Source organism: Volvox carteri (genome assembly GCF_000143455.1).
Source record: "Volvox carteri f. nagariensis unplaced genomic scaffold VOLCAscaffold_3, whole genome shotgun sequence".
NCBI classification, from domain to species: domain Eukaryota; kingdom Viridiplantae; phylum Chlorophyta; class Chlorophyceae; order Chlamydomonadales; family Volvocaceae; genus Volvox; species Volvox carteri.
In genome coordinates, this window is record NW_003307546.1 from 1476321 (window position 1) to 1491620 (window position 15300).

A 15300-nucleotide genomic window follows, 5' to 3' on the forward strand; every position below is an offset into this window, starting at 1 on the left:
CCACCCCACCCACCCGCACCCCCACCCCCACCCGCACCCCCAGTCCCCCCCCACCCCACCCACCCACCCCACCCCACCAGCGCCAGGAGCACACGACCACGCACAGACCACCGCCGCCCAGTGCCTTCCCCCGCCCAGTGCTCCACCACCTCTCAACCATCCGCCCTGACCAGCCCCGTTTCACATAATCGCCCGTCGCCCCCCTTGCCCCCCCCGGGCCCCCTCCCCTCCAGAACCTGGTGACCCTCAACTTCACACAGGAGGCTCGGGAGGCGGACTTCAGGTACGGGCTGGTGCGGGTGCGGGAGAACGCGGAGAGCATCGCCTTCTACGGCGGTGATCAGGATGAGAAGGAGCTCTTGAAGCAGGTGGGCGGCAGGGGGGGGGTACGGAGGTAGGGGGGAGGGGGAAGACGGACCACGTGAACGAGTGAAGCTGATGCAAAGGATAGACAGGTACGCCAGAAGTATGTAAGAAATAACTAACCAGTTGCGAGTTGCGAAGGAGAGCTGTTGTGTATCGGCTGTACGACTGTACGACTGACATGAAATCCGATTTAATAACTGGCTAAAGCACACCAGCTGGACACACATACATACATACAAACACCTACCCTGGGTGAGCCCGCCGAGGTTGGAAACCAAGCTCACTCCGACTACCACCCTTGCTCCCTCAATGAGCGAGGGCCTTATTCCCCCCTCAGCTTGACACACCCAGGTTGTTGGGTTCCGGGGGTGGGCGGCCTCGCCGCCCTCCACCACCCGGTACTTGATGACTCGTCCTCCTCCTCCTCCTGACCCCCCTCTACCCCCCTCTACCCCCCCCCCCCCCACACACACACAGCGCCTGCAAGCCGCCGTGTCCAACTACCTAGGGCTGTTGACCGCCTCCCGCAACCTGGACTTCTTCACCTCCTTCTACCGCTACCTCATCCAGCTGCTGCCCGCCGCGGTGGTGGCACCCCTCTACTTCCAGGTGGGTGGGTGGCGGGGGCGGGGGGTCTCTTGCCACATGACGACAACTGACCGCAACTCGCTGAGGGGGGGGCTGGGAGGGAGGACAGCTCCAAGGAGGGAGGGGGGCACCTCGGAGGGCGGGTTTGGGGGGGCCCTCGCCCCCGGGGTTGGCAAGGGGCAGCCGGGGGGCGGTGGGGGGGGGAACATCTGGGTGCGGGGCCCGCACCGCGGCCGAGGGATTGCTCGGAAGCTGCTAACGACCCTTCCAAGGTGCGATACGGCAGTGTACGGCGCCGGGCCCTCAATACTTGTGTTTATGTGTGAAATCCTGTCGTACGCAGGGTAAGATCGATTTTGGTGTCATCAATCAAAGTCAGTCCGCCTTCAACCACATCCTGAACGACGTCTCCCTCGTCATCTACCAGGTAGGTACGGCACCTGTACGGCAACCCATTAGGATTGCACTTAAGCTGGTCATCGAGGGTTGCGAACTCAGCCGTGCAGGGGAGAGGGGCGGTGGTGGCCGCCAAGATGTAGGCAGGCAGCGCGTACGACACGGACTCCAAAACCTCAGATGCCGTACATCCACTCCCTGTGGGTTCTTACCGACGCCTGCGGCATTGTCGTGTGGTTGGGAGTGGGGCGGCACCTTGCGCCCCCTGCACAGTCGTACACGCGACTGACTGACCATGTTGCTGACCCTCACAGCCGGTACGTCTTCATCCGCCCTCGGACCACAGCCCCCCCCCCCGGAGGCCCCTACTCACAAGTCTCATTGCAGAGCCCGCTCGGCGCCCTCGCGCTTTAACCGGCCCACCCACTGCCCCCCCGCTCCCTCCCCCCCCCACACACACACCTGCAACCCCCCCGCAGATTGAGGCGCTGGCGGGTTTCAGTGCGGTGGTGGACCGGCTGGGGGAGTTCCAGGAGGCCATGACTGTACGGCAGGACCAGCAGGCCAGACTGGCGCGGATGGCGGGAGAGGAGCAGGAGGAGGGGAATGGGACGGCGGGGGAGAGTGTGGTCGCGGCGGGAGTGCTGGAGGGGAACAGGCAGCAGCAGCAGCAGCAGCAGTCAGTGGCGGTTGGGGAGGCGGTTGGGGAGGAGGAGGCGGTGCCGCTCCCGGGCATTCAGTTGCGCTTCCTGGGGAGTGGGGCGGGAGGAGGGGGAGAGGGAGAGGGTAGCAGGGGAGCCGTCAGCGGTCAGAGTCATGAGGCTGTTGGACCCACGGGTCGGCCGGCCCTGTTGCAAATACACGACTTGACAGTGGTCACCCCCCGGGGCAACAATCTGTTGCTCCAGAACCTGGACCTGCAGGTAGGGTCTGTATGTGTGCGTGTGTGTGTTCGAGCATGCGGGGGCGAGTGGTGGTTCCCATGGGGGGGTGTACACAGGGCCCCCGGTTCGCGATGCGGCCACGCCGATAACGAAACAGATATCTGCAGGTGTGGTGGTTAAAGTGGGGTCCAGACTCGTGAAGAGTAGAGCAGCAGGTGCGGTGTCCGGGGGCCCCCGCGATAACCCGTCCCACCCGAGGGGAAAACACACCGCACGCACGCAACCAACCGCTCGGAACGTATGCCCCACTCCGACCCTCTCAACATTTCTTCCTCCCCCTTCCCCCTCTGGTACACTCTTGCCCTGGCAGCAGCTTCACTCATTCGTGGTTCGTCTTTCCCCTCCCCCCCCCATACCCTCCCCCCAGGTTTGCCCCGGCTCGTCCCTACTTGTGATGGGGCCCAGCGGCGCGGGTAAGACCAGTTTGTTGCGGGCAGTGGCCGGGTTGTGGTGCGAGGGCCGAGGCCGCATCGAGCTGGGGGCGGCGCGTCGGGAGGTCATATTCCTGCCGCAGCGGCCGTACATGGTCCTGGGCTCGCTCCGAGACCAAGCTCTGTACCCCAGGTACCAAGGGGGGAATGTACGGCGGAACATGGGACGTGTGCGGAGGGGGCCAAGCGCGCGGAAGATCGCCGATTAGATTTGCGGCGGAAGCGAGGGCGGTATCGCGCGGCTAGGACGTGAGGCTAGATGTCCCCCTGGGGGGTTGCGGTCCTGCGGAGTCGGGCGGGCGGGGGAGGAACCGGGCACTTCGGGGGCTGAAAGGTGCCTGTGTTTCTGTTTGTGTTTGTACATGTGTTTGATGTATACATATATGTATGTGTGTGTGAGTGTGTGTGGAAATGTCTAAGCTGCGCTTCTAGCGGTAGCTCTTATATAGGCCTTACGACTTGGAGGGTTGGGGGCATGTGCTGGAGGCCCCGGGACTGTTAGCTCCTGCCTGTTCGGACCCTAGGGTATCTCGGCCCGGATCTGGCCCGCCCAGCCGTGTATTCCCCCGCCTGAGGGCAGCACCCGGGGGAGGAGCGGCAGGGGTATGTCCGGCAAGGGCCTCCAGCATCCCGACTAACTAACAACCCTCCCGTGCACCCCTCGCGGCTGCGGCGGCGGCTGCAGGCACCTGCACCAGTGATTTTTTTCATTTAGGGCGGGTCTCAATTTATTCCAACCTAAGTAACAAAGTTGCTAAGATCGCCGTAATGTATTCCTTAAGTGTAGGGCGCTGGGGGGGCCTACGCCCCCCCGGACAAGTTACAACTCCCCTCATAGACCAAGAGGCACGCACTGCGTTGGCGCGTTTTCGTTCATGTGCGCACTCTTCATATGCACATGCATAGATAGTTCTGGCACTGTTTGTGAGCAATAAGTAAATCCGACCAAGCAAAGGCCCAAAGCAAGCAACCGCATAGCAACAAATCACAGGCCGCCACCCGCCGCTGCAAACCACAGCACACTAGGACTCTACCGGTTCATCATGTTCCGGCCCCTGCTGCTGCTGTCCAGCCACTTCCTCAGTGCGTCAAGGAACGGGAACGTGCCCAGGTCGAACAGGCCTGGGTAAACATCCGCACACACAATGCTAGGTGCTCGTCCAGGCGGTTGCAGGTGGGGTCCTGCAAGTACCCCATGGCCGAGAACCCCTCATATCTATTCTATGATTGATAATACTAACTTCTGCACAATACGGAGCAATCTGGCAGCAATGGACGTTTTTGGAGGAATGAAAATGTACGGATCGACCACAATTCATTCCGTTTTTCCAAAGGCCAAAATGGCCTGTTTATTCCTTTTAAGGAATATAAATTACTTACTATAAAAGCCACTGACCTGCACGCGACGGAAACCCGCACCGCGGCCATTCATCTAGCCGACCAGACAATCTCCACCCCACCCCACCTTCTCTTCCCCCCCGTCGTCTCCTCTCGTATCGTTCTTTGTCCCCCATCTTCCCCCCTACCTCCCTTTTGTCCCCTCATCGCCTTCATATCGCATGATGTAGCTCCTCTCCCCCCCTTCCCTCTCTCCCCCGCCTCCCGCATCAGGCGCTGTGGTGAAATTGGAGAGCCCGCAGCGACTGGTAGGGAACCTGCCCTCAGCGATGATGGCAACAGCACCTCCACCTCCTCCGCGCCCTCCTCCGCGCCCTCCTCCGCGCCCCCCGGTGGGCAGCTGCCGGATGACTGGGAGGTGTTGCGGGTGTTGGAGCTTGTGCAGCTGGGGCACTTGCTGACCAGATACGGTGAGGATGTGGGGGGTGGGTGAGAGAGTGTGTGTAAGAGTGTGTGAGAGTGTGTTTTAATGATAAGAGGGGATGCCGATGGTGGTGGTGGTGGTACACTAATATGTTTACAGAAAGTGAGCTCCGTAGTCACCAGTAACGTGTTAGAGTTTTCCAATAAAACCGTAGACGTAGCTGCCACTCCGCAGCCCCTCCATCCGGGGATGGCGCTGCAGTGAAAGCACCACGAAGGGCTCTCAGGTCCCGCTAGAGCGAGTCCACAAGTCTCAGCTAGGGCAAAGTCAAAGGCTCTCTGAACAACCCCCCAAAACACAACCAACGACAAAGGGATCCCAAGGGAGAAAAAAAGCAAAAAAATGTATACCACCACCCTGTAAACTGCAGGTTGGTATAGCTTCACCAGCGGCCCCCTTTCCCTTGGAGACAGTTCCCTGCTCTCCCCTGCCAGAGGGGCACCCTAATCCGTCACCCCATCCGACTTCAGAATGTATTCGTTGGGTTCAGCAACTCACGACCAGCATCCAACCAAATCTAGCGGATCAACGGCGCCTCAACTTAGTTCCTGGTCAGCTCGCAAGTTGATATTATCACGTCCTACACCGTCCATAAGATGGGGGCCACCTCCCATTTCAACACTTCTCAAACACCCGAGAAGTCGGCAGGCGTATGTATGTATGTATGTATGTATGTATGTATGTATGTATGTATGTATGTATGTATGTATGTATGTACGTATGTGGTGGAGGAGGTGGGGTTGACAAGGATTAGCAAGCAGAGGAGCACAAAGCCCAAACCTACAGGTTTAGCAAAAGGCTGAATCCGTGACTTTAAGGCCTTTGCTTATCGCTGCCTGTTTTCCAAAATGTAAATGAACTGCATTTCCGTTTCCCTCCCCCGGGGGGGGGGGCGTCAGGGCCGCACTCCTCCCGCACAGCCACCGCCCCGGGACGTGTCAGCAGCAACGGCAATGGTAACAAAGCCAACGGTCTCAACGGTACCGGACAAGGCGCCGCATCTGCCAGCGGGTCCTCGGAGGCGGCCGCCTCATCATCATCATCATCATCTGCTGCTGCTGCTGCGGCCTCCGTCCTTGATACCGTAGCGGACTGGTCTAGCTGCCTGTCACTGGGGGAGCAGCAGCGCCTGGGCTGGGCGAGGCTGCTCCTATCTCGGCCCAAGCTGGCATTGCTTGATGAGGCAACCAGCGCGCTTGATCAGGATACGGAGGCGAGGCTGTACAAGGTGGGCCATGGACGGGAACGTGGGCCGGCGGGCGGTGGGACATGGGCAGCCGAGGGATGTGCGAAGGAATGGATAAAAGATGCCGCCTCCTGGCCCCTTGCGCTCCGGGGATTTTGGGCGAATTGAAGGCCTGTACGGCGCGGCCCGGAGCTTCCTGCCCCTTGTCCATCCCATCACTCCCCGCATCGCCGCTACCGACACCTTGTTCCTCCCTTCCTTTCCCTTCCCTCTAGGTTCTTCAGCAGTCGGGTATCACGTACATCTCGGTGGGCCACCGCTCCACGCTGCGGGAGTTCCACAAGACATTGCTGCAGCTCAGACCCGACGGCGCGGGCGGGGTGGCGTGGGAGGTACGGCAGCTGGCCGAGCCGCAGGTCGCGGCTGAGGCTGAGGCTGCCACCGTGCGGGTGACCGCTCCCTAGGGGGGCCCACGGCTGAGACAGTGGACGACACGCGGACACGCACCCCCTTTCTTTTAAAATTGTATATTTCAAATAGATAGACACCAGCACCAGAGCGGAAGCAGCAGCGGAGGCAGCAACAGAGAGGAAGAATTACAAGAGCATGAGAGAGGTGGAGGGATGCCTGAGAGGGAGATGAGGGCGGAATGAGGGAGGGAGGGAAGCTGGAGGCACGCGAGTGAGCGGCGCGAGTTCGGGTAACGGTTCTGGACATTGCGGAGCTTCTGAGGGCGCAGACAAGGTCCCGTGCTTGGATGACGTCGTGGTGAGCGAGCAAAGGGAGCGAGGACCCGGTCTTTCCTCTTTTGCCGCTCTTGTGGGGGAAAGACCCACCTTGGATGGCCGCCTGCATTGCGTGGCCTTGGCCTCGGGGCCGGTGCGCTGCAACACACGGGCTGCGACCAGTCGGGGTTAGTTGGAAGTGAGAACGCTCCGTCAGCATCATCGCCCCACCCCAGGGCGGCGAGCGTGCCGTGATTGTACATTTACATGTAATGTAGGTGCAATGCGTCGATGTGTGAAAAACGAATGCTACATGTGTTACGCTTGGAGAGTGAATGTCGTGTGGTGTTGTTGTGTGGATAAAAAATTGCACTCGCGTGTGCAGGTTGCATGGGCCGCGTCATTCAGACCGGCCCGCTATTGTGTTGTACATTTTGAGTTGTTCATGGGCAAATCTGAAACCCTGACCTGGACAGTCCATGAAACAAGTCCATGTAATGATGTATCATCTGTGCGAGGTTAGTGTCCTCGTGTGTACGGCTGATCGTGGTGAGAGTGACCACAGCGAGTCGACAGAGCACTTGCATTGCTCGCGACGATGATGCAGTGCTTTTCGTGTTGCGCGGGTGTTATTGCCGGTCGATGATGGTGACCTCGTAGCCCATATTGTACGAATACACCTCTGGGAAAAGTCTTTGTTGGCCTATTGGGAGCCTGGTACACATCCTTCGCGTTGGTTTGTATCATCCTGGCGTAGTCTGGTCATGAAAGGGGTTGGTTTAAATTACTCCTTTCAATTCCCTTCGACTGATGGATGTTTGGCAGTTTGGCCTGGCGATGAGAACTCAATACATTGTGGGGTCACGTCCCTGTCTGCTCTCTCGCACAGGCAACGCGAGCATACCTGTCTCCACCCATATGAGTCGAAAGCCATGTTAGGGGTATGCAGGAGAGCCTCATTCACTGTCACACACGCCATGAGGCATCATGGCATCACCGCCTCTACCCAGGATCTCTATCTCTCTCTTTCTCTCTCCCTCCGCTCGACCTCACCAACGCGGTCAACTGGCCCGGAGGAGCGCCAGCTGTGTCACCCAACCAAGCTAGCCGCTACACAGCGACCCGATAATTGCAGCAAGCGCTGATATCAATGAAGACGGACAAACAGGTCACGGCCTCAAGGAAACAGGCTGCCAATAAAAACTCACACGCCTCTTCTGCCAGCCTGTCCGACCGAATCCACCCCGTCACTCTCCCCACCACCGTCAATCTACGGATAGAGGCAGCAAAACTTATATAATGCAGCGCCAGAGCGCAGCCCCGTCTGGGTCGCGCCCCTGCACCGCTAGTAGCTACAAACAAACTGCCGTGACGTTTGATGAGACAACCGTCGCGCTGAATGCGGGAGAAGAGATTATACCTCGCAACGGTCACTCGGCGAGGTTGCGTGGTGCCAAAAGAACACCACACGCACTTCGGGATGATTTTGCCGCCGAACGAAGCAGCAAAACGTCTTTTGCGTGTGCAGCACATTGACGGGATGCAAGCACTCAACCCACTACTACATTGAAACCGAAAACCACTCTCACCAGTTCAGTGCACAAACGTTCAATACAACGCGCAAAGCCACCACAGCCACAACGTGTGCTATAAAATGGATGATACATGAAAGCCGTTGGCGCAGGCGTTGGCGTGCGATGACGAGGGTTTGCATAATGTCATGGTCATGAAGGGAGGGAGAGGGAGGGAGGAGAGGGGTTTGTCGGTCAAAACGCACGCACGCCACCGCCCCCTTGGTCCACATGCGAAAAATATCCACCCAGCCAACCGAATATGGCCCCGGGTCTTTCCCCGCGAGCTAAAGAACCTCCGGTCGCAGCCAGGTTTTTTCTGCAGCATGAATCGCGGCGCCTCAATGTTCGGAAGAATCCTTGTGGCTATCGTGTAGTCATTTTCACCGTCGGCTCCGTGGGGGCGGAGGAGTTGTGTCCAAAGAGTAATTCGGTCATTCGGTCAACGTCGAATGGCACGGGTAAGGAAAATCGGCGCTTCATGCACTTCACACTTTCACGCCACTGCGCCTGCGTGCCAGTCAAGACTTCGGGGGGCACAATAATGCTGATGACACCATACAAAAGAGACTTAAAAGACGCACTGATACACTGATAGCATAAAAGAGATTCAACTTTGCCCTCCCCTCCGTCGCCGTCTGGAGAAACAACACTAATGCCGAGCCAAAGAATAGCGCTGACATTCGCTGGCCTTGCCGACGCTTGCTGGACCCTCCGTCCTTTACCTTAATCAAAGCTGTCATAGAACTCTCACCACCACCACCAGCACCACCGGAACGAAAACACACAACAGCTGCTGCTCGCGCCTTACGCGCACACGTCCAATGTCACTCCTACCACCCCAGTGACCCCCGGGCGCTTCCTTGCACCTGTCCTGCAGTATGTCACCGCCGGCCCGCCTCCTTCCTCATCCAGCTGTCCCTTGCCGCTCCGATAGCTACTAGACCACCGCCACGCAACCATGGAGCACTTACGTACGGGGGTCTTAAAGGCCGACCAGGGACATTTCCTCCCCGCGGGCCCGACACCGTGTAGGGCCCGACGGGGATACAGACCGGACCAAATTACCTCCAGCATGCCGCTAGCTTTGCAGCGGATCCCGCCCCACATGGTGCAGCAGCAGCCCGCCCCGACAGTGAAGCTAGCGTAGCATTGTTGCCCATGCACGCAACATGTCGGCGGTACAACGGAACACGGTAAACCGCTGTGGCGCCCCGCATTTCGGACAAGGCGCTTGCCCCCGGCCCATAGCTAGGCCCCCAGTCTTTCACAAGGCTGGTTGCTTTGCGGCTTATGGAGTGCTCCCTAACGCCCCCTAACGCTGCACTGAGGGCGCCTCGCAGGACTAGCCGTCCTCTTCCTCGTCATCATCGCGTGCCTCCTGGTCCCTCTGCCTCTCCCGACCTCGCTCCCGATCCCTCTCCCGCTCGCGCTCCCGTGGCACCCTGCCATACTCCGTCCGGCCACGTTCACTGCCACCGCACGCGCCGCCACCACTGCCGCCCCGCTCCCGGACGCCCCCGCATCCACCGCCGCCTCCAGGCCCCATGCGCCCACCATGCGAGGTGCCGTGCTTCGTCGAGTGCGTCCCATTCAAAGCTGCCACTGCGCCGGAAGCCAAGCCTCTCGGGCGCTTCTCAACCTCCAGGTCGCTAATTGCGGTTCCGGGGTGCTCCTCGGAGCTGCTCTTATCGGAGTGTCTGTGGCGCTTAACGGGCTGCTCGTCGTCGCTGTCCCCGCGGAGTAGTCCACGGCCGCGGCCGCCGTAGTGGCCGTAGCCGTTGCGGTCCTTGCGGTCCGATATCTGCGCGGGGGAGGGGGTGTTAGCGTGCATGTATGTGTGCGACCTCTGTCTCACGAGCACATCCTGGGGATATATGTGCAAGTAAGACCAACCACCGATATATCCAAGCATCTCAGCGGCCCGGTGGCCTTGAGACCTAGAACCATGCCGCATCGAGAGGACGGAAGGGAGCGCACATGCTGGAGCCAGCCAGCGTGACGCGTGGGGACCAATCAGCAAACACACACACACATAGAGCAAGAGGCGCATGGGATTGATGGATTGCACGCTCAGCGATGTGGGGGACGTGTCGCACCTCGGTGCGGAGGAAGCGCAGCTCGTCCCGCAGCCGCTCGTTCTCCTCCTTCAGCCGCTTGTTCTCGTCTTCGAGCGATTGCGTGCGCCGCTCAAGTGAGGTAAGCTGCTGTTCCATTTCTCGTCGCTCGTCCTCCAAGATGTTCCGCTATCAGGTTGCCGAGGACAGATGAATTGAAAGGGGTTTCGCAAGGATGAATGAGGGTTTTCCTTGCCTATACTTATTCCTTTTTATAACAACTTCACATTATCATCATATTCACAATGCCTTAAAGAGTCTGAGAGGCCAACGACCGCTCCTTGCGGTTCCCGACAAGCATGGAAGCCCGAACATACTAAACCGACCTACCTCTTCCTCCAGTTTGCTGAGATGCTCCTGCTTTCGACGCCGAGACCGTCTAGCCGACTCGCGGTTACTCAGCATTCTGCAAGCACAAGTGTAAGAATTAACAAACACAAACGTTGCTTGTCGGAACGGGAAAACTCACCTTCGTGCACGCCTTTGATCCACTTTGTCCATGTCTTTATCAGAACTAACTCCACCTGCTGTTGAGTTGTTGGTCAACCGCGCGCCTAGGGACCCGAGCTGTCCGAGCTGCAGAGCTGCCGCGGCAGCAGCAGCAGGCGTGAGGGCTGCTGTCAGGGGGTTCGCCTGGGCTGCAAAGGCCGGTACGGCTTGAAGAGCTGCTCCTCCAACAGCCGCAAGTGATGCCAGATCCGAAAGCGCAGGTAGCCCCGGAAGGGGGTAACCCGCGGGTAACGGAGGGGCCGCAGGTAAAGCCACAGGCGCAGGCAAAGGAGGCACCGCGGCTGCCGCCTTCAGGACATCCGCTGGCTCCGGAACGCGGAATGCTGAAGCTCCTGTTGATGACGGAAGTGCTTCAGCCTTCACTGCAGGTGCTGCAGCCGCTGCTGGTGCTGAAGAAGCTGGGCCTGGGTAGTGAACGAGCTGCCTCAGCAGCTCCAGCGATGGCACCCGTGGAATACCGCCCACAGCAGCAGCAGCTGTTGTTACTACGTCAGATAGAACCACAGAAGGAAGCGACGAGGTTGAGGCGACCGGCTGTGAAGAAGTTCCACCAGCATTCTCTGCAACGGCCGCCGCAAGGTTTGTGGTTGAAGGTATTCGCTTCAAGAACTCTTGGAAAGCTGCCTCGGAGTCTGTGCGGCCCATCCCGGCCTGACCAAGTCGCCAGAACCCGCCTAAGAGGTCATCGACGCTAGTTTGTCTCTCCATAGCGCTCATCACTTGTTCGTTATACTTGAAAGCAGGATGAAAAAGCAACACCTGTACAAAAAGTTGGCAAAAGTTTTTCCCGAGTGCGAGCTGGGTTAGGGAATCGCGCCCAGCGTCTGACTAGATGACACGTCGCCTTGCGTACAACCCCCGTACTTCTCCTGCGCTTACTGGGATATGGGAAGCCGATGCGTTGTCGAGTATCCGCGAACAAATGTAAAGGAGACCAAGAATGCACTAACGTCCACGTACTTTGAGCAAGTGACCGCTGGCCTGCTCGTCTAATCCATGAACAAAGGTGACGACGTCCTTACTTCATAAAACAGGTCCTAAGAGTCACAAATATGAATCAGTTCACCATTATTTCCTTGGACCCTTGCCACTGTTGCGAGCTGGGCAATCCATATTGCGGCACGTTGCTCAACTTATGCACTTTGTACGACGTTTTAGCTACCGCGTGTCAGTTGTTGAGGTGCATAAGACGCCGTCACGACTGTCTGCGCTGCATCGCGCACAGTCAGGAATCGGTAAACATCTGGACATCTTTCGAGCTGCGGACTTTTTCCTCAGGGGTGCACAAACCCCCCAACCTCTTCCAGCAACAGCAATTTGTCTTATACGAGGAAGCGGGGATGGAGGCTACACATGCATTCATTTGTTTGATGTATATCCTAGTAACGGTAAAGTGCCAGCATATGTTGATGGTGCTCCAAAGCCCAATCCTACCTCCCCAACAGCCTCAAGACGCGGAGATGCCACATTCGCCAATTGCAGGGAGTTAAAACGGCCCATGGGTCCTGCGCCAGTCTTCGGAAAAAGAGTGCAAGGCAATGAACAAGACGTAGCAATAGATAAAGGGAATGACATTCAAGGTTAACCTTTCGCATCGGCATGCGCGCCAAATATCCTTTGTGGCTTGTCTGTCAGGAATGAGCTCTCCTGTCCAACAATTTAAGTCCCGTTATGTACCTCTCTTCCAGGCATCCTCCAAACACCGCCCTCCTCTCGTACCAATCCTCTCCCGCCATGAATACTAGCACCCGCACTTGAAGCTCTACTGGTCCCTTATGGCACTTAGCCAACGACGATGGCTGATGTCTTTCCGGTACGAGCAGTTGCGGCTCTTCCCGTCACCACGTCCCGATTTCGGTCAAACCGGACAAGACAGGAAAGACAGGACCGGCTTCCACCATCACTTTCATGTTCACGGCGGGCGGGTCCACTTGATCGCCTAACATCACTAAGTACAGCTCCAGAGACACAGAGACGCGCCGGCCAGCTGCATGTCACGCAGCCTGTCTGGCTCGCTATGCCCCTAACCCATCATCACCCTCGAATATGTGCTCATCCGCAGGCACCGGAATTACATCCTCGTCCTCCGGGATGATGTCTTGGCCGTCCTGACCATCGCCCTTAGCCTCGTGCCCCTCCACCGCACCACCTGCCGCATCCCCACCAGCCTCCCCGCCGCCCTGCTCCTGCTCCTGCTGCCCCTCACGCCCCTCTCCAGCACCTCCGCCTGCGACCTCCTCGCCTTCCTGCCCGCCCGCCGCCTGCAAAGCACCACCGGGGCCCCCGCCGGCCCCATCCCTGCCGCCACCGCCGCCCCCGGCACCCCCACCGCCAGCTCGCCCTGGGTGGCCGCCTTGCGTCCTCTGCCGCTTGAAGTCCTGCCGACTGCCGCCACCCGCGTCCATGCCTATACCCATCTGCTCCATCATCTCCGCCTGCATAAGTTTGCCGTAGCCGCCCCGGCCCGGGTCGTAATCCTGACGGAACTCGTCACGCACCTGGGGGCAGGGGGCAGCATGTGTATGACACGGGGCAGGGGGGCCGCGGCGGGTTGCAGGGGGGTCGGTCCAACGTGAAGCCATAACGACGGAACAAACGACACCCCCCCTCCAGAACATCCACCTCCTGGTACGATTACACAGCTTCACACAGCTTCATGAAATATGAAGTAAAAGTAACCTTGCTGTCTTACCGGATGGAAGTTCTCGGCAATTGGAACCGCTGGCAAAGCCAGACGATGTGTGCGTTCCCTACCAACCTGCCCGAAGCTCGGGAGCCCCGTGGATTGCACATTTCAGGCTTCACATTGCAATCCCATCTGCAGCTCTCGCCTAATCCCCAAGCCTACAAACCGCCAGATGCCGCCAAGCAGCTGAGCAGGTCAGGTCTCCTACCCCTTCCACAGCTCCTGTCCCACCTGGCCGCCCGAGCGCCCCCGACCGTACTGCCGCCCCTCAACGAAGCCCCAGTCCAAATCCACACGGATCGCTCGGTCGTCCACCAGGGTGCCGTTCAGGAAGGCGACCGCTTCCTCCGCGTCCTGCAGGTGAAGAGCGTGCATGGCGAGCCCTGGATAAGAGTCAAGCGAGCGATGGGCAGGCGTGTGTGTGTGTGTGTGTGTGGCTAGGTGGGCTGAAGGGTGCGGAGCATTGCAAGCTGGCTAGGCTGAGCCGACTTGGCAGTGGCCCCCGGAGCCCCCCGACCAGCGCCAGGCGCTACCTTTCTGGTGTAGTAGATGGCGAAGGCGAATCCGCAAGGGGTCCTCTGGATCTTGTCCAGGCCCATGACGATGCGCTTGATGTGGCCCACCCGCCCGAACACATCGTACAGCTGCTCCTCGCGAGTGGTGAAGGCGAGGTTGCCGACATATATCGTTGTGCTCGTTGCTAGCGCATTCTCCCAGTCGGTCTGAGCAGATCCAGGGGCAAGCACAGCGGGGTGGTGTACTTGATGCGGGCTGTTGTAGGGTCTAAGGACACGGCCGTCCACATAGGACGTACATCCCTCCTTGCCTCCGACCCCAATTCGCGAGGTGCTGCACGGGCGTACCGGAGATGCATTAGCATATGGGTTCAATGCTCAGATCACAGCAGCTGGGACTGTGACACAGTGAAGGCCCCTCTGATTGCGCTGGCAATGTCCCGAACCCTGGGTTACATTGATTTCCCATAAATAGTTATGATTGCTCCTGCGTGTGAGTTAATGAGCTCCCCCAAGGACATGTTGGGAGGGGACACGCCGGCTAGGAGTTTGACGACGGCGCCAACTCCCGGACCCGCCACGTAATGAGACGTAAACGCACCTCGCTGCCTTCGAAGCGCCTATCTCTATATTGTGTGATTGCCGGATTCAAGACCTGCATCGTGCTTAAAGTCAGCGGCTGACAGGAAAAGGAGCATAGATGTAGATAGCAGATTCAGTCAGCTGACCTTAAGCAGCTTCGACATTTACTGTATCAAGATGTTAGCCTCATACAGTTATGCTGAGCGGCGCAGTCTGCGTCTCCTACAGCCAATTTGAAGTCGACTTACTCGGGCTAAAGTGTTCAAAACTGTATAATTTATTGTACATGTGTCGATATGTACAAGGGTGCCCGTAAATTCCGCAAACTTCCAATTGTTGAGAAACTACTTCGTACGTGCATAATGCAACGGCTTCAACCGGCTGGCTCTGGGCATCTGACGTCCTGAACCTCCGATTATATAAATCTTCAAAGCTCTGAAGGTCTTCCTCTGTCCACCTGATTACTGCAAATTCCAGCAGGGTTTTAGAATCTCTAAGCTCTCCGTAACTACCCCGGGACCCGGTACGTAGTCCTCGGCACGGCCGAGCAGCATGCTGTCCATCTCCAATCGGCTTCGGAGGTCCCGAGTATTGAGTATCCTAAGCAAGAGGGGTCCGGAAGAAGAGTTAGCTTCCCGACGTTTGCTGCGACAATACTTCGGCAGCCGTCCCTAGCCTAGTCTCTCGCACCACTTCGAATCTCCCTCCTCCGTCTGCACAAGAGCGGCAACTCGCATATCCAGCACATACAGGGCCCGCAAGGGCAGTTAAGACCCGCAGGCGGCCCATGCACGGACAGCATTTGGCCCACGACCAGAGGTAGCACTGCACCCTCCGGAATGAGGGCAGGGCAATGGGGCC

General features: G+C 58.5%; 2 protein-coding genes across 2 annotated transcripts in view; one reads left to right on the forward strand and one right to left on the reverse strand.

Annotated features, from left to right (window-relative positions):
- The window catches only part of VOLCADRAFT_55917 (uncharacterized protein), a gene marked incomplete at both ends in the record, with an annotated part of 8222 nt that extends 2025 nt beyond the window's left edge, over positions 1-6197 (forward strand). Inside the window, 9 exons of the mRNA XM_002946373.1 lie at positions 234-368; positions 844-975; positions 1298-1381; positions 1830-1895; positions 2130-2273; positions 2662-2858; positions 4376-4548; positions 5636-5775; positions 6009-6197. Coding sequence (XP_002946419.1) covers positions 234-368; positions 844-975; positions 1298-1381; positions 1830-1895; positions 2130-2273; positions 2662-2858; positions 4376-4548; positions 5636-5775; positions 6009-6197 — 1260 coding nt within the window. The remainder of the gene's footprint in view (positions 1-233; positions 369-843; positions 976-1297; positions 1382-1829; positions 1896-2129; positions 2274-2661; positions 2859-4375; positions 4549-5635; positions 5776-6008) is intronic.
- A 5819-nt stretch (positions 6198-12016) lies between these two features.
- Positions 12017-14518, reverse strand: VOLCADRAFT_79141 (uncharacterized protein; the record flags this gene model as incomplete). Its single annotated transcript, XM_002946542.1, has 4 exons — positions 12017-13154; positions 13574-13696; positions 13876-14064; positions 14459-14518. The coding sequence occupies 4 exons, from the start codon at positions 14516-14518 to the stop codon at positions 12672-12674; spliced, it is 855 nt and encodes a 284-aa protein (XP_002946588.1). The 3' UTR covers positions 12017-12671.
- Between the last annotated feature and the right edge of the window lie 782 nt (positions 14519-15300).